The sequence below is a fragment of the Helianthus annuus genome, chromosome 11 (assembly GCF_002127325.2).
Source record: "Helianthus annuus cultivar XRQ/B chromosome 11, HanXRQr2.0-SUNRISE, whole genome shotgun sequence".
NCBI lineage: Eukaryota > Viridiplantae > Streptophyta > Magnoliopsida > Asterales > Asteraceae > Helianthus > Helianthus annuus.
In genome coordinates, this window is record NC_035443.2 from 138,595,884 (window position 1) to 138,614,117 (window position 18,234).

The 18,234-nt window shown below is 35.4% G+C and overlaps 3 protein-coding genes across 3 annotated transcripts; all 3 read right to left on the minus strand.

Annotated features, from left to right (window-relative positions):
- Window positions 1-602: 602 nt before the first annotated feature.
- On the minus strand, window positions 603-1,343 carry LOC110874452 (NDR1/HIN1-like protein 1). The gene is made up of 2 exons (XM_022123100.2): window positions 1,238-1,343; window positions 603-1,111 (listed from the first exon to the last, which is right to left on the minus strand). The coding sequence occupies exons 1-2, from the start codon at window positions 1,341-1,343 to the stop codon at window positions 636-638; spliced, it is 582 nt and encodes a 193-aa protein (XP_021978792.2). The 3' UTR covers window positions 603-635.
- A 5,402-nt stretch (window positions 1,344-6,745) lies between these two features.
- LOC110876008 (NDR1/HIN1-like protein 1) lies at window positions 6,746-7,438 on the minus strand. The gene is made up of 2 exons (XM_022124191.1): window positions 7,351-7,438; window positions 6,746-7,221 (listed from the first exon to the last, which is right to left on the minus strand). The coding sequence occupies exons 1-2, from the start codon at window positions 7,436-7,438 to the stop codon at window positions 6,746-6,748; spliced, it is 564 nt and encodes a 187-aa protein (XP_021979883.1).
- A 1,299-nt stretch (window positions 7,439-8,737) lies between these two features.
- Window positions 8,738-17,998, minus strand: LOC110878036 (histone-lysine N-methyltransferase trithorax). The gene is made up of 12 exons (XM_022126293.2): window positions 17,902-17,998; window positions 17,449-17,791; window positions 15,189-15,366; window positions 15,059-15,108; window positions 14,106-14,198; window positions 13,931-14,019; window positions 13,250-13,328; window positions 13,055-13,137; window positions 11,630-11,708; window positions 9,980-10,625; window positions 9,157-9,469; window positions 8,738-9,081 (listed from the first exon to the last, which is right to left on the minus strand). Exons 1-12 carry the CDS (start codon window positions 17,931-17,933, stop codon window positions 8,949-8,951), a joined length of 2,118 nt encoding a protein of 705 aa, XP_021981985.1. The 5' UTR covers window positions 17,934-17,998; the 3' UTR covers window positions 8,738-8,948.
- Between the last annotated feature and the right edge of the window lie 236 nt (window positions 17,999-18,234).

The window sequence follows — 18,234 nt, forward strand, 5'->3', positions numbered from 1 at the left end:
ACTGATGATGGGGACTTAGAAACCGAAAAGGGTATCGGTTAGGAGAGGAGGTTTCGTGATGATGTTATGGCTAATGGGGTGGTGTAATTGTGTAACTGAGTAACCCCAAAACCTCCACATAACTCTTCTTATATAAGCACCCAGGAGGAAACCTAATTAGTTACTAAGGGTAATATGGTCCATCAACAATTACTAACTAATTAAATAATAGGTTCTAATATATTTTGATCTCTATAATGTAAATGATTATGATGGCTATAGATTAAATATTAAACATAATATATTTAATCTTACAGTGTTTTGTTGTACATGAAAAGCGACTACCCAATCGCCACAAACCCACGCACGTTGTTCAAATGAACGATACTTGAAAACGTGAAAACGCATTGAAGCATTAAGCGGTAATTAAATTGTTGTCGATTCATTGGTGAGACGGTATGAAAATACGATATCAAACAAATGCAGATTGCAAATAGCGAAAAAGAGAAAACATAACAGATGATATATAATATAATCGAACATATGCAAGAAAATATCATCAAAAGTCATTTACTAGAAAACAAACATGCAAGAAAATTAGATTATGAACATAAATAAAAAAAGCCCCTTGGTCATGATTTTCCATCCATTCTCTTCTAAACGTCAACATCACACCCTTTATCAAACGGTTGCTTATCGATCGAACCGATGATGTTACTATTATTCGCGTTGCCAAACACAATATACGCAGGGCACTTTACTTTCACCAGATGTCGAAATCGAATATATCCAGATTTTGATCTTAAACGTCCCGTGAGTTTAACATGAATCAACACCGTCCCAGCTGTCACGTCTTGGACCAAAGACACAACAAGATCAGGGTTCTTCACGGGGACTTGAGTTCCGTTGAGGTAAGGAGACCAAATGGTGTTGTCCGGCTTGTTGCCTAGGTACAACGGAGGAAGCACTGTTGGTGGTGTGATCTGTTGGTTCCTGTAAGAGGCGTAGACTTGAATTTTGTCCAAGTTTAAAGCGGTTTTGTCAGCGTCGGTGACTGAGGAGATGGTGATTAGGAGGCTGGTGGTGAGGGTGTATGTGGTTTTGGAGAAGTTGAAGGCGTAAAGTTTGGCGTCTTAAAGGGTGAAAGTTGGTGAGGGATCGTCGCTAATTACAAAGATAAAGGTTATGAAGAGGAATACGACGACTGCGATGAAGAAAACAGATCTTATGCAGCAGGAAAGAGTAGGGGGTTTATGACCATCGTCTTTGGTGCTACCGCTTTTGGGGCTATCGCCTTTGGAATCGCAGCAACCGTCATTGGCGTTAGGACCTTTCTCATTGCAGAAATCGCCATTGGCGGTCATGGTGGTTATAAAGCTACGGTGGAGGAAAGAAATGGGGTTCCGGCGAGGAGTATTCGAGGTTTCAACTCGTATATGTATGGTTTTACGGTTATAATACGTCTCCTGTAATTTATCTTTTAATTTTGAATCAAATTTTAATTAAAGTAATCTATCTATATATCTACTGCAAAATTTCAAATTATGAGAGTATATTCAAATCAAATTTAAGAGCATGGCTAAGCTTTTTCAACCAACTTATTGACTTATTGGCTTAATCAAAAAACCATTAAGGAGTTTTAGTGTTTGATAAATGCAAAAGTCCTTTTCAAAATGACTTTTTGAGAGGAGAAAAAGTCATCAAAAAGTCGTTTTTGAAAAGTTAGAATGTTGTGACTTTTTGAAGTAACTTATTGACTTATTAGCTTTTAGTTATTTTACATCAATAAGATAAGCCAAACACTTTTTAAAAAACAACTTATTGACTTATTGGCTTTTCCCACCCTATAAGCTAATCCAAACACTTTTTTTTAAAAGCTCCTCTTCAAAAAGTCATAAGTCAATAATTCATTTTCCCAAAAGTCCTTTTTAACTTAAATAAGCTTAGCCAAACATGCCCTAAATATCATATATATATCTTTAAATCGTAAATAATGTAATCTATTTATATATCTAAAAAAACTTTCAAAATATGATAGTACTAGGTTAGTTCCCCATGTGTTATACGGGTTGAACAATTTAAACTATATAAGAAATATTTCTTGTAAATGCAAATCAAAGACGGAGACATTTATATATATTTGATAAATAATGAAACTAATAATAATAGTAGTAAAAAAATCTCATACATGTGTACAGAGTCGTCTGTAAGAATTCATGTACCCTGTTTGAGCTCGAAAAAATATGTTCTTTCGTAATGATTTAATATTATTATTTAATTTTAAAATAAAATGGGTATTGGGCTCAGTAAGAGCATGTTTGGTTATGTTTTTTTAAACAACTTATAGACTTATTGGGGTTTTGGAAAAGTCAGTATGGAGTGTCTTATTGACTTATTGGTTTTTTCCTGTCACATACACCCATATTGTCAAACATCATTTTGTAGATTATGACTTTTCAAAAAGCCAATAAGTCAATAAATTTTTTCAGAAAGCTTAGCCAAACATGCCCTAAAGCTAATGCCAATGGGTATGGGCTCACTAAGAGCATGTTTGGTATGCTATTTTAAAAAAATTAACATAGATATCGGGTTTTTTTTTTTATGAAAAAACACGTGCCCCTCGAAATCACAGACGCTATGCGGTGGTCCTCCCCGCACACCCTTATCACCGCCCATGCATGTGTATACTCATTTAAGTAATCGATATACATTTGATGATATCCTATATTTTTTTTGTATTCAATTAACATTTTTCTTTTTAGTATTATTTGCAATTATTAACATTTTTCTAAATGTATATATAGAGTATGGATGTTACTGAATTTTTGAAGAATAATTTTTAATTTTGACATATATATTCAAACTTATAATTATATAATGTAGTCATGAATTTAAATAAAATCCAAAAAAGCGTGAAACCCTTTTCAAATTTCAATAAAAGGGTTATAATTATCAGATAAACATTTTTCTATTTAATATTATCTACAAATTAGAAGATAAATTATTAGAAAATAAATATGAAAGAAAGACGGGAAAACCCAAAAATAGGTGCATCCAATGAATGACACGTGTCACACATTGGTTTACTTTATTATATGTATAGATATTCAAATCAAATTTAAATATCATATACATCTTTAAATCGTACTAAACATCTCAAAAAACATCATTTTAATATATTTTGTTGAAAACAATTTGTATTAATTTTTTTTTGAAATTATTAATTTTTTTTTTTTCTGGGTCGGGTAGCGGCTCCCGGAGTGAGATCACTCCGGCGGTTGGGAGGACTGTGCATTATCCCCCCCCCCCCCCTAATTTTTTTTTTTTTTTTTTTTTTGAAATAACAATTAGGTTAGAACCCCGTGTATTACACAGGATTTTGGTAAGGTACGACTAGTAAATGACGAAGTCCTAGATGTTAGAAGCATGGGGGATATTGACTTAGTTACTTTAGTCGGATCTACTTGGACTTTGAGAGATGTGAGAGTTATTCCAGGCTTGAAGAAAATGCTTATTTCAATCGGGCAGCTGGATGATCAGGGTCACGAGGTTAAGTTCGGTAGTGGACAGTGAAAGGTAATTAAGGGAAATCTAGTTGTTGCACGTGGCAAGAAGAGGGGCTTATTGTATATGGTCAGTGTACCGCCTGAGGGAGAGGCCATCCCAGTTCAGAAGAAGACCAAAATTCAGTTCACAGAATCTTGGGGGCAGAAGAAGGTTTGTTTTGCAGGAGATAAACCCAGAGTCACATGTCAGATTCAGGTTGAACGTGCTAGGAAAGGTTCAGAGAAACCAGTCAAGGGTTTTCGTGACAGTGGGAGCACATGTAGTGCTTTGTCAGAGCTCCCAGACGACAGTGGGTTAAAAGAACTCGAATTCCAGGGATGAAAGTCTCTCCGGTGAATTACCTGCTTATGATGTAGAGTGTTAGTTCTCAGATTTTCTCAGGGTCCGACAGTTCGTTTAAGTGGGAGCCGGAAGGGATAGGGAATGAGTCATGAGTAGTGACTGATGAGTTGAAGCTCAGTGGGAGCTTCAACGTGCCTTCAAGTTAATTGATGAGAAGGCTGGTGGCAACTAGAGGTGGAGCTTAGAGTTTCCGTTGACAGATTGCAGAAGTACATCTAGGAAAGCAGGCGAAAGTAGTTCAAGGCCTCAGAGTGGGAGATTGTTGGGTTCGTAGGCCTTATGGGCCCTACATGGGCTTAACTTGGAGAACAAGTTTGATAAATCCTAGATCATTTTTTATAAATATTATGATGTACTTGTAATGCTTAACACCCTCAATAAAATATCCTAGTTGTCACCCGTGGACATAAGTCAATTTAGACCGAACCACGTAAATCCTTGTGTTCGTTATTGCTTTCGGTGTCGTGTTCGTGTTCGTGTGTGCACTCGGTCCTAACAAAGGAGTGAGGGAGGATTTTTTGTGTAAGAACGTTAAAAAATGGGGTTATGAGAAGGGATGAGTGTGGGTGTGTTTTTAGGGTGGTTGTTGTTGTTAGAGGGGCAAAGCCGTGGATATGTGCTTAGATGATCATGCTTTTTAAACCGAAGCACTTTAATCAAGTGGTTCTAGAAAAGAAAGTAGTTGGTAATCCTACGTTTAACATTAGAAATCAAAGGCTTTTCAAGCTATTATTCAAGTAGCAATTTGGAGCATTTGGTCCGTTAGAAATCATATAATTTTCAAAGGTGAATACCTGGTGGTGGCAAAAGTTGCGGAGGAGATAAAGGCTATTAGTTTCCTATGGGTCAAAAATTACTCAAAGGATCCAGCTCTCACCATGGAAAAATGGAGAAGCTTTGATTACTTTGGATAGTTCTGTTGTTGCTTCCTTTTATTTTGTGTTTGGTTTATATGGTGTGCCTTTATTTGATTTTGTTTGTAAGTTTGTTGTAGCTTCTTACTAATTTAATAAATCTTTTTGTTGGCCATTAAAAAAAACTTTAGAAAACAAGAGTGTGCCAAACACTTGACTTGAAGGAAGGTGATCATCATCATACTCAGTAAATCCTACCAATAACAAAGTTAAGGTAGGGTCTGAGAAGGGTAAGATATAGACAACCATAGCTCTACCCGTTGAGACCCCCGACTCGATAGTAGTTTTGCATCAAGCCTTGGACATAAGGCCCATAACACTCAGCAATTAAGACAACGGCCGATTAGTGCATGTACTCCCTTATCTTTCGGCTATCAACGCCACCACATGATGCATGATTAACCATTCCCCACTTTTAACGTTATTTTCACGAAAGTAAAATAATGTTAAAATTAGTACACTTTCACTTTTGCTGTGGGATTGTAAAATCCGACTTCTCATGAGGTGTCGATCAATGTTAGATGTGATGTTTCGTTGCAATAATTTTTTTTTTTTCGGTTTGAGAGATTCACATGCACTTTGAGAGTAGAATATGTTAGGGTTACAAACACTATTAGAATATGCTAGACCAGTGTTTCAATTAGATCACTTAGGTTTCAAAAGTGTTTCAATCAGGTCACTCAACATTCATTTTTCATTAAAATGAAAGATTTTTTCATTCATTTCATAGGTAACTGTGGACCGTGGTGATGTGGTTTTTTGTTTCTTTTTCCCTTTTATGTGATGCTAACGTCGAGTGATGACGTAGATTACAACTTGTTTGTTTAATTTTTAATGTAATTAAAGTGTTTTTATTTTTAATAAATATAATTTCATATATTAAAATAATCCGACTCTAGCATCTTATGCTCCATTTTTTTCTTGACACGTGGAAAAAAAGAAATGACTCGATTTGAATGTTAAGTTATCTAATTGAAACAAAAACGATACGAGTGACCTAATTGAAACACTTTTAAAACTTGTTACTATTCTTTGACATTTTCCTCCTTTAAAAAAATATGGTGGTAACCAAAGTCTAAATATAGATTAGCATCTCCCAATTTCGTGTGTTTGCATGTTTTTGCTATTCGAGGTTATTGTCCGTTTGGTAATTTAATTCATACATATGACTAATGCAAGTAAATAGGAAATTGTCACCGGCTTATATTATGTCTTGATCAAGGTTCAGATTCACTTCTTATTACATTTCTATGAAAACCCTTTTTTATTTGATCTGCCTTGTGTGCGTATGTATATATCACAATTCACAAGTTAACCTCAAAACCGATGCTATGTTGAGCATTGTGAAATCTACCTTCATTTCCCTCTTCTCTAATTTCAGTTTTTCTTTTCTTTCCAATCCGATATTTTGATTGTTTTCATATGTATATAAATATATTCTATATTTTGTGAATCCATAGCCACAATAAAAAAATATTAATAATAACGCTTACAAAAAGGAAAAATAAAGAATAGGTCTTAACCATTAAACATCGTGATCACCATTGTGTTCATCCATGTTGCAAAATCATAAAGAATTGTTGATCCAATCGTTTGTAGTTTTCAAAGAATGACAAATACAAACTGTTTTTCAGGTTGAGTTTTAGACACTAAAAAAACACAAAATTGATTTGCAAGACTAGCAATAAGCGGTAATTAAATTGTTGAAGCATTAAGCGGTAATTAAATTGTTGTTGTCGATTCCTTGCCTAAGAGGCCTAATGGTGAAGGAAAGCTTTTAATTCAATGGTTTGATTTACGATATTAAAATTTTCACCAACAAATGCAGATTGTAAGAAAACATAACAGATGATATATAATATAATCGAACAAACATGCAAGAAAATTAGATTATGAACATAAATAAAAAAGCCCCTTGGTCATGATTTTCCATCCATTCTCTTCTAAACGTCAACATCACACCCTTTATCAAACGGTTGCTTAACGATCGAACCGCTGACGTTACTATTATTCGCGTTGCCAAACACAATATACGCAGGGCACTTTACTTTCACCAGATGTCGAAATCGAATAAATCCAGATTTTGATCTTAAACGTCCCGTGAGTTTAACATGAATCAACACCGTCCCAGCTGTCACGTCTTGGACCAAAGACACAACAAGATCAGGGTTCTTCACGGGGACTTGAGTTCCGTTGAGGTAAGGAGACCAAATGGTGTTGTCCGGCTTGTTGCCTAGGTACAACGGAGGAAGCACTGTTGGTGGTGTGATCTGTTGGTTCCTGTAAGAGGCGTAGACTTGAATTTTGTCCAAGTTTAAAGCGGTTTTGTCAGCGTCGGTGACTGAGGAGATGGTGATTAGGAGGCTGGTGGTGAGGGTGTAGGTGGTTTTGGAGAAGTTGAAGGCGTAAAGTTTGGCGTCTTAAAGGGTGAAAGTTGGTGAGGGATTGTCGCTAATTACAAAGATAAAGGTTATGGAGAGGAATATGACGATTGCGATGTACAAAACAGAATTTACGCAGCAGGAAAGAGTAGGGGGTTTGGTGCTACCGCTTTTGGGGCTATCGCCTTTGGAATCGCAGCAACCGTCATTGGCGTTAGGACCTTTCTCATTGCAGAAATCCTCATTGGCGGTCATGGTGGTTATAAAGCTAAGGTGGAGGAAAGAAATGGGGTTCCGGGGTTCCGGCGAGGAGTATTCGAGGTTTCAACTCGTGTATATATGGTTTTAGAGTTATAATAGTCTCCTGTAATTTATCTTTTAATTTTTTTTTAGCAAAATACCTCATTCAATATAAAGTCCAGAAAACTTGTTAAGTTACATCAAAACAGAAGGTAGACGGGCAACGAGCTGCACCGCCAATCCTTTCTGAATTGCAAACCCCAACCTCCCGAACAAATTTTGAATCAAATTTTAAATAATGTAATCTATCGATATATCTATAGAAAATTTCAAATTATGCTAGTATATTCAAATCAAATTTAAATATCATATATATCTTTAAATCGTAAATAATGTAATCTATCTATCTATATATCTATAAAAACTTTCAAAATATGATATAAGTATATTCAAATCAAATTTAAATATTATATACATCTTTAAATCGTACTAAATATCACAAAAAACATCATTTTAATATATTTTGTTGAAAACAATTTGTATTAATTTTATTTTTTCTGAAATAACAATTTGTAGTACAATTATTTAAATTTATTTTTTTCTGAAATTTTAAAATATTATATTTTTCGGTTCTTAGCTAGCTTTTTTGAGTCTGTCTTGCAAGAATTTATTGTAATTTCCAACCACTTTTTATTGTGATTTTTGGTTATCATATGATTGCAATAAAGACATTGCAATTCGAGTAAAACTAACACAGGCATCGTTTTATAGTTTGTAAATTTAGTATTGGAAAACAAACACAATCCTCCCAAACTCATTTTTAGCCCAACCTGTTTGTTCCATAATGTAGTTTTCATCCTCCCATCGGCTATATTAATCTGACCCAATTGAGAATAAGCTCAAATTTCCTTACTTAATAATCCAATAAAGTTTGGATGAGCTCTGCTTGTTTAGTTGTTTATATAAAGTAGGGTTGGCAATACATAGTCATACTAAAGCTTCTATTTATTTATTATTTATTTTAATATTTTATACATTAGTGTTCGGGAATTAATAAGTTAATCTTTATAAAGCACGCCTCACCTACCTAAGGCTCTCATCTCGCTCATTGGCTTTTAGGACCTAACTGCCTTGAAGCATTTCATGCTTTTTTTTAGACCCCAACAGTTTTACCAATTTAACCAAAAATATAAACTTAAAAGCAGTTTCAACTTGGAAACTTCTCTAAACGACGTTTTTGGTCGTTTTCAAGAGCTATAGAACTGACTAGACGACTCGACCGGTGACAGGACAATTGTTTGGTTCGGTCTAGAGTGAGGTAAATTTACCTACCTATGATGGATGCTAGCAGTACATAAACTTGGACAAAGATATGTGAATGGTGAAATTAACAATACTGACTGTACTAAGCATCTGACAACAACCAAATATAATGAACAAACTACATCTGTTATACTTGCTCCCTGTCCCGACACAATCACAGAAAAATTCACAGCAAGTAGTAGAGGTTGGTTGGTTACCTCCCTCAGTATCTCTGCTTCTGAGAAACAAAACGAATTCCTTGTTTGCCAAGATCCACATTCATCGCCTTTCCATCATCTAAAGTAACTGATGCACTAGACGTATCTTCAGAGACTTCGGTTACCGTTCCCTTGTGCCTACAAGAAGAATACAGTTTCAAACATCAGATCACTCCATGATACCAAAATGACAGTTTTAACCTTTTGACTCACCAGCTATTGTTGGATGGCTGATGAACTTCCACAATCTTTCCAATTGCATGTTTTCCCAACTTTTGAATTATCCACTTTGCGTCCATGATCGTATCTTTATCTTCCTTCATAGAAGCTGGAGGCGGTGGTGATGGTGCTGGCGGTCTCTTTCTCTTAGACCTCTGACCCTTGACACAGCTCTTATCATCCTCCCCAGGAGAAGCCCACGAACTCCGATCATCGCCATACGGGTTCTTAAACTTCAGTTTCAATAAAGGCTTGAGTTCCTTTTGTGGACCCCGCGGTGGACCATCACCCATGGACGCCTTTTCACCTGTCATTATCATTTTGAAACTCTATACGATATATTTTCAACAATCTTAACTTCAATTGAAATAAAAAATAGAGTAAAACGTCATTTTTGTCCCTGAGGTTTGGCTAGTTTCCCGACTTCCGTCCAAATGTTTGTTTTTCCACATCTAGATCCAAAAGGTTTGGCTATTTTTATCTGGCTCGTTAAACTCCATCCATTTCTCTGTTAAGTCGGGTATATTCATCTTTTGGTTAACTTAAAGGGCAATTTGGGTTTTTTCACTTTATGTACAAGCATTTAGCATAATGTACAAGTATTCAAAATACCCTTACTAAATAAAAAAGACGAAAATACCCCTGACTTAACGAAGTAAAATGGATGGAGTTAACGAGCCTGATGAAAATGGCAAGATTTCAAACATTTTGGATCCAGATGCGAAAAAACAAACCTTTGGACGAAAGTCGCAAAACTGGTCAAACCTCAGGGACGAAAATGGCATTTTACTCTAAAAAATATTGTAAAAAAACTTACTGTTGGAAGTTGTCAACACTTGATCTGGGAGAGACTTTGAAGGAGAATTTACTACATTTTTATTTCTACCACCTAAATGAATAACCAACTTAGTCTTATTGGATTTGAATCCAGTATCATCCAACAGATTCGGCCCGTGATTTTTCATTTTGTGTCTTGAGCTTCTATGATCAGTTTTCACTGGAACCACATTAACAAGTTTGAGTTTCTTAGCCTCCGGCTGGTCAACAGGCCACACACCGTCGGTCAAACTAGCTTCTTCATATCTACGGGACTGCACGTCTTCATCCTTGTTATCCCCTGTGATGGATCCAATAGACTGAGCATCACTGTGTTCAATTCTACCAAATGTAGGTGCGCGAAACCCCTTTTCGCGTGTGTACTTCTTGTTTGCAGATTTCTTTATATGATCCTTATTCTTTTTGGGTGATTTGTCAACTAACCCTTTAAGAGAAAATTTTATTGAATGGCCGTACTCTTTCTTCAATGGAGGTCCATCGTCCTCGTCATCAGAATAAGGTGTGATTGCAAATATTTCTTCTTGAGTTGGCAATCCAGCAGCGGCCCTTAGGCTTGCAATTAAATCTTGGTCGGCTTTGTCTCTCCTCCTCCACAGCTCTTGAACAGCATCTTCAAGATCCCTAACCTGAAACATCAAACGGGTCAAGATAAACCCGAAATAATTGACCTAGAGGTGACAAAAATCGTAAATAATTAATGTGTTATGCGATTCCAGAAACTATAATTAATACATGGGGAAATTTCATATATGATAACATATTAATATAAATACCCAACCGAAAAAACTATATCAAATATTTACCTATTTCATTGAATACAAGTTATAATATTGCTATCATACCCTACTTCTTCTGCTTACACTTCAAACACTCATAACCTTAGACTTTACATAAGGGAAGGGTATTTATGTCATAAATATGAAAATGGTATACTTGATGTTCAAGTATTTTTATGGATAAATATGGTATTATTCAAGGGTTTGAGGAAAATATATGAAATTTTCCCTTATTACATTGAGGGTTAGGATCAAATACAAAGTCTCATAAAAATAAGAAGTCGTAAGAAGAGTATCAAACGGACTCCAATTGACCTCATTCAAGCGGCATTGGAACCGTCTCATCGAACTCTACGATGTGAGATTTTAGGTTTTTGTTTTTAGATGTTTAGCTTGTAGATTTTACACTTTTTTGTTTACATCATTGTGTTTTTCTTATTTATCATTGTGTCTTTTCTATACTTGCATCATTGTGTCTTTTTTGTGACTCATTGTGTCTTTTTTCTTCGACATTGTGTTATATTTTTCGGCATTGTGTTATATTTTGCTCGACATTGTGTTATATTTTGTGATTCATTGTGTCTTTGTACACTTCTTATTTTTAGGAGCCTGTGTAGAATAACTTTACCCATTAAATCTAAATATTTGTATAAAACAATTTAGAAGATTTTATGCATTAAAATAGCTTTTGGACAAAATTTCAACCTCATTTAAACGTTTCCCTTTCAACTTTTTGTATTATAAAGTTGACCGTACAAGATCATAAAACATAACCCAAATTAATCCATTCATAAGTGAATGGGTTGAATTGCCACCTCTAGATTTACCACTCGTAGCTGTATCTCTATATGTACCTGGTAACATTCTCCACGGCATGAGGCACATCTGTACTGCAGATGATTATTAACTTGAAATTGCAAATATTTTTCATCGCTGCAAAAAAAAAAAAAAATATATATATATATATATATATCACAGTTAATAGAAGTACTGTTAAAAAAAGGGCATACCTTCATCCTTTGGCACACACAAATTAGAGTAAAGTACATGGATGGTCCCTGTGGTTTACTAAAATTTTGAATTTGGTCCTAGCTTTTCAAAAGTACACGGATGGTCCCTGTGGTTTGTATTTTGTAATGTGTTTAGTCCCCAGCTTTTTCCAAAAGTACATGGATGGTCCTTGTGGTTTGCAATTTGTAACACATTTAGTCCTTAACTTGGACCTGCTGAAACCTTTAGATTTGTTGGCTAGGGACTAAATGCGTTACAAAGTGCAAACCACAGGGACCATCCGTGTACTTTTGAAAAGCTAGGGACCAAATCCAAAATTTTGCTAAACCACAGGGACCATCCGTGTACTTTACTCAACAAATTATAATTTAATGTATTTCTCCTTTCTTCTGAATTTCAAAACTCTATATAAATTAGTATGCACATTGTTTGCAATATGTAATGAATTTAATAATCAATCAATTATATAGAAAACCAACAACAATATACTCTCCATTATTAAATTTCATGTCTTATTTTTTAACGAGAAACTTCCAACTTCCAAGTGACCAACTTATTATCCCATTCCATATATGCATATGGGCACACACGATAAGCATATTTAATGGATACCTTGTATTTTGCATTAGAGCTTTCAGTTTAGATACCAAAAGCAACACAAATCCTGAAATATATCAATCTTTTCAAAATATTAAAGATCCTATTTCTGTGCATTTACCGTTTGTAGCTTCTTAAGCATAGTATCATTCCAAACATATCTTATTACTGATTTGCACCTCATGCAGCAAGAATTTAGTCCAACAGAATGAGGATGAAAACAGCGTACAAATAGCAGTTAAATGCAACAAGTCTCATCATCATCATCATCATACTCAGTAAATCCCACCAATAGCAAAGAAAAGGTAGGGTCTGAGGAGGGTAAGATGTAGACAGCCTTACCTCTACCCCGTAGGAATAGAGAGGCTGCTTCCAGTGAGACCCCCGGCTCGATAGTAGTTTTGCATCAAGCCTTGGACATAAGGCACATAACACTCAACAATCGGGACAAAGACCGATTAGTGCATGTACCCTTTTGTCTTTCAGCTATCAACGCCACCACATGATGCATGATTAACCGTCCTCAGCTTTTAACGTTATTTTCACAAAATTAGTAAAATGACGTTAAAATTAGTGCACTTTCACTTCCCCCCCCCCCCCCCCCCGAGGGCCCACACATATATACATTAAATGCAACAAGTCTATAAAAGCATATCAGGTGGAAAGCAAACCTAATTCCGTCACAATGACAATGCACCCACCGCTGACAGATATCACAACAAACCATGGGTGTTGATTCAGAGTCTCTATACACCTGTTGTTATTTATAACATCAATTAAATATCAATAGATAGCATGTAACTACCAGAATAAAGCTTCTGAAAAATGCAAGCAATAACATACTATACACCAAAGATTAATGTTACCTTTAGACAAACAGGGCAATAATTTCCCTTCACAAACAATCTTCCACAAGCATCACAGCAAGTATACCCTAGAAACCACCTTCAAAATGTTGTATTGAAAATGATCAACAATCTTGATAGAATGTAAAAGATACCATTATCGGTTTACAAAAGCTAATGAACAGATGGATTAAAAAATATGAGAAAGTGAAACGTATAAAGAAGATTATATCAACTATCAGATACTGACTATGTAACCTTATCATGAATAAAATGTCTTCAGGGTGTAAAAATCATTAGTATGTAAACAACGATAGGTATCAAGACAAACAATTAGTTACATTGTAAGTAGAGGTGGCAAGATAAGTGGATTGGGCAGGCTGGGTAATGGGTCAAAACAGGTTCAAGTTGAAACAGGTCACTTTTAGTATGGGTCAAAATGGAATGGATCGAATTGGGTCTACCCACAAACACTTTCTTAAGAAACATATAAATAATGCATTAGTTATGATTACAAAAACAATTAACACAATGAATTTTAACCAATTTGACCTTGTTCAACCCATTCACCTTTCAGTTTTTATTTTTTATTTTTTTATATATTTTTTTTGCATGCTTAAGATAAAACACATCCCAGATAATCCTATTCATAAGTAAATGAGCAGAATTTGTTACATCTAATAGTGATTAATTAAGAAATACCTGAGACTTGAACCATTCCCTGGGACTGTAGATGCACAGCTGTGACAACTTGTATGCTTGGGGCACAAATAAGGTCCTCTGCTCACATTCTGAAAAATCTCAACACATTAGAAACATTGGTGTACGACTTTACGACTAATAAGTCATAACAGAGCAAAAGATCCACACATTTTACCTTGTGTGGAGGGTGCTGACAGTAACAGTGATATGCACCATCACATCGTTTGCAAAACATGAGCTTGCTTGGATCACCAGTTCTTCGGCATACCTAGTTTACAATGTAATTTACAAATTGGAATAATAAGCAAAACAATTACACAACCTTTAACAAATGTCAAACAAAAACAATATGCTCAAAAATTGTTCTGAACTTATTGCTCTTCAGATTTCAATTCAAATCATATAAATTTCATTACATACTATTTAAGTAGTCACAGAACTACAAAATCGTTACTTAAAATTGTTTTCTGATTATCATTCCTACGTATTTGGATTCCAACTGAACTAATGCGATCCTTTATGTAACTAATTTAGTGGGTTAAAAGTGTGGGTACCCCCAACCCAAGTGAACCAGAGTGGGCATCATGAAAGTGAATCCTAATCATAGTTGTCAATAGTGAATAGCGGTAAATAGCGACAAGCTACCAATATGCTACGTAGCGATAGCGACGAAATAGCGCCCACTATTTCATGTTTAGCGATAAAGTAGTAGAAAATTTAAAAAATGCTTTACATGTATATTTTATCAAAATACGCTGTTTTTACATGCATATTTCATCTAAATATGCTTTTTTCAATCGTGAAACAAAAAAATCCTAATGGGCATCGGTATCTATATTTATAAAAAAAATACAGGAAAAGTCGATACTTGTCGCTAAGCACCTTGTAGCGCCATATGGGCACATCGCTACGTAGCGCGCTATAGCCGCTATTGACAACTATGATCCTAATCGAATTAAAAATAAAAAAGAAGAAATTGTGGAATTTCAAACACGTCAAATAAAATCCAAACAACAAAAGTAAAAGGCCCCAAACCCCAAAGGGTTAACACTTATCACCATATGTTATGTTGTGTGTGTATTCCTCAACTTATGACATTAAAAATTAAGAATTAGCACATCGACTAACCTCACATACACGGCATGAAGGACATGTCCAAGAGCTCCAGTGAAACAAATCTGCAAAAAATGTTTCAATTATCAAAAACAAGATATAAGCAAGTAATGCAACATGACGTATTAGTCACAATAAATTGTACCTCTATCATGAGCCCAAGCTTTCAAACAGCTCCTGTGATACTTCTTGGTACAGCTTTTGCATGATAGCATCTTCCTTGCTTTCTCACTTCTTTCATTTTCTCCAGAGAAGCAAAGGCGGCACATTATTTTGGCATTAGAGACAACTTGCTCTTCTCCACCAACATCATTAGCGTTGCTCTGTGTAAAGCATATCATTCACACCGCAAAAGTAAATTTGAGTGAACAAAGTTGAAATTTCAAGTCTTGACCTTTTGGGTCCGCTTGAAGGCCTAAAAAGATTAAACTTTTTCCTATTATCTTAATAATGAATCTTCAAATAATATAATAGCCTTAACTATTGAAGCTACAATAATCGACGTTTTAAATATTATGACTGAAACAGACAAAAGAATAGCATTGTGCAAAAGTATTACATATCACTCACTTTAAGCAGAGATTAGTCAAAGATATACAATATGTAGAGCATTCAGGTTAAATCTTGACCGGAGATTTGTCTAAAATGAAATCCTAATAAAATTAATGAATATCTCTAACAATTAGAACTTAAAAGGTACCACTGGCAAGAAATAAATACTTCCGATAGTGTGCCGCATTGAGTTAACACTTATATTACAAAGAAATGAAGAAAGGCCAATTCAAACGTGATCGGTAATGCAAAAGAAAAGAAACATATATTCATACGATTCTGCATTACTGTGGTGATGGTGACCTAAGAAAAGCTTAATGTTCAAGTAACACACTGTTATAAAAGGAAATCCCAAACTATCCAGCAAAAGTTTAATGTCAAAAGGCCATGGACCATCAATATCCTGTAACTGTTTATTGCAAATATATGCCTGATTGCCTGCTAGTTAAAAACCAAAGAAGTATAACCCAACCTCAATGCAACCAAACTCAATTGAACACACAGTTATAATGCCACTGTCAGAACGAGGCTAGCATATACTTTAGGACAATTCATGCAACTAATGGTAGTCTAATACTGATTTTGCAGCCTCCTGTTTCGGAACAAATAGCTGCACTTTTTTGTCCACTTAAACCTTTTCTTGATCGTGTTAGTAGATAACCGAGGTTTCACATGGTATCAGCGATAGCCCCATTCACATAAAGGCTTCAACAATATGACTTGACACCACCACAAATGTCATTAACTAGGAACTACTAAACTATTTCTATCATATTTGTATGAAATTCTACACAAATAAAGCAAATGATCACAAAAGGTGCAATTTCTTGTGGACTGATAGTTAACTGAACCACCATCTTTCAATGGAGTTTGCTTCCACCATTTATGATGCCCAAAGCAAGAAACCCAATCAATAGAAACACAAAATGGCTAGGTGAAGAAGGAATTCTCTTTTGATGCCCTAAATAATAATGCATGAAAAGTGATGTTAGCCAAGTTTTACATAAAAGTATATAACAAGAACCTTCCTAGTGCTATAATCAATTCCCCTAATGCCTCAACTCCACTATCAAAATTCGGTATTCTCAGTTAGCTATCAGTAACTGCCTTCCCATGATTATTACACAGATTTCACTAGCACATTCAACTTTCACACAAACATATTACACACATGATATCAGATAACCACATTTCGTCAATACAGATATGTTATTGTCTCAGATGTTCTACACTGACTGTGACAGTTTAAAAACCTGCTCAAGCTATAAGGCATGCCATTATGCTTTCCCCAAAAAAATCCCAACCCTATAATCGAGAACCTTGATAGTGCTATAATCAATTCAATTCCCCTAATAGCTTTACTCCACTATCAAAATTAGGCATTCTCCGTTACCTTTCAGTAACCGACTTCCCATGATTATCACAAAGATTTAATCATTAAATTCAACTTTTACACTAATAACATAAGATAACAAAATTACATCAATACAGATATGTTATTTAGCTCAAATGTCCTACGCTATCAATTCCCCTAATGGCTCTATTAAAAATTCAGCATCCTCATTTACCTTTCACTTTTCAGTAACCACCTTCCCATGATTGTCACACATATTTCATCATTAAATTCAACTCTTACACAAACATATTACACACATGATACAAGATAACGACATTTCATCAATACAGATATTAGCTCAAACAGCCTACACTGACTATGACATTTCAAAACCCTAAATAACCAAACACTTATCCATAATTCACTTCCACCACATTCTATCAAAAATCACAAACACTCAATTAACTTCAAACTCCACAACAAATTCAACAAAAATAACTAAAACAAAACAACTCACCACCGTCTCGCCGGACTCAAACCTCCGAGCATAATCCTCCGCCACTAACAACGCCGCCGCAGCCTGCTTCTGCACCGCCGCACGCTTACTCCGGGCCGACAGCATCTCCTCCGCCTCACCGCCATCCAAAACCGCCGGATCTACACTCAACCGCGGCCGAACCGGCGGAACCACAACCGTTACCTTGGGAACAACAACCTGTACCGTCTTCTTCTCACCTTTAATCAGCCATGGATCCTCCAGAAACGCTTTCAATCTGGCGATTTCATCCAGAAAACCGTTTTTTCGGTCATCGTTCTGCAAGTCGTGTGGAAACCCTAGCGAGCAGTAGCAGATTTTACGACTGGAATCAAAGGAGAAGAAACGGTTACAAAAAGCGGGAAATATATACGTAAAGATGTGTGTATAAATATGTAAGTGTGTGTGGGGGATTTGAGAGTGAGTAACGATTACCATGTAATTGGGCAGGCGACGTGAAAGGCCATGATGCGCGTAGCAATGAAATTGGGGGTTTTTTGATGAGATTTTAAAGGCTTATTATTATTCTCGATTTTATTTATTTTAAAAGGTTTTTTGAAGGATCTAAAAATGGCCCACGTGTCTATAAGTTCAATTTTATCATTATCACTAAATGATAAAACTAATAACTTGTTAACATTTAAATTTAGAATAATGTATGTGAAACTTAATATTCAAATGTTGGATGATGTTTCTCTACAAAGTGTAGGAAGTGTTTTAGATTATTGGATGAGTGTTTTTAATGGTAGAGATCATTTTGATGACATT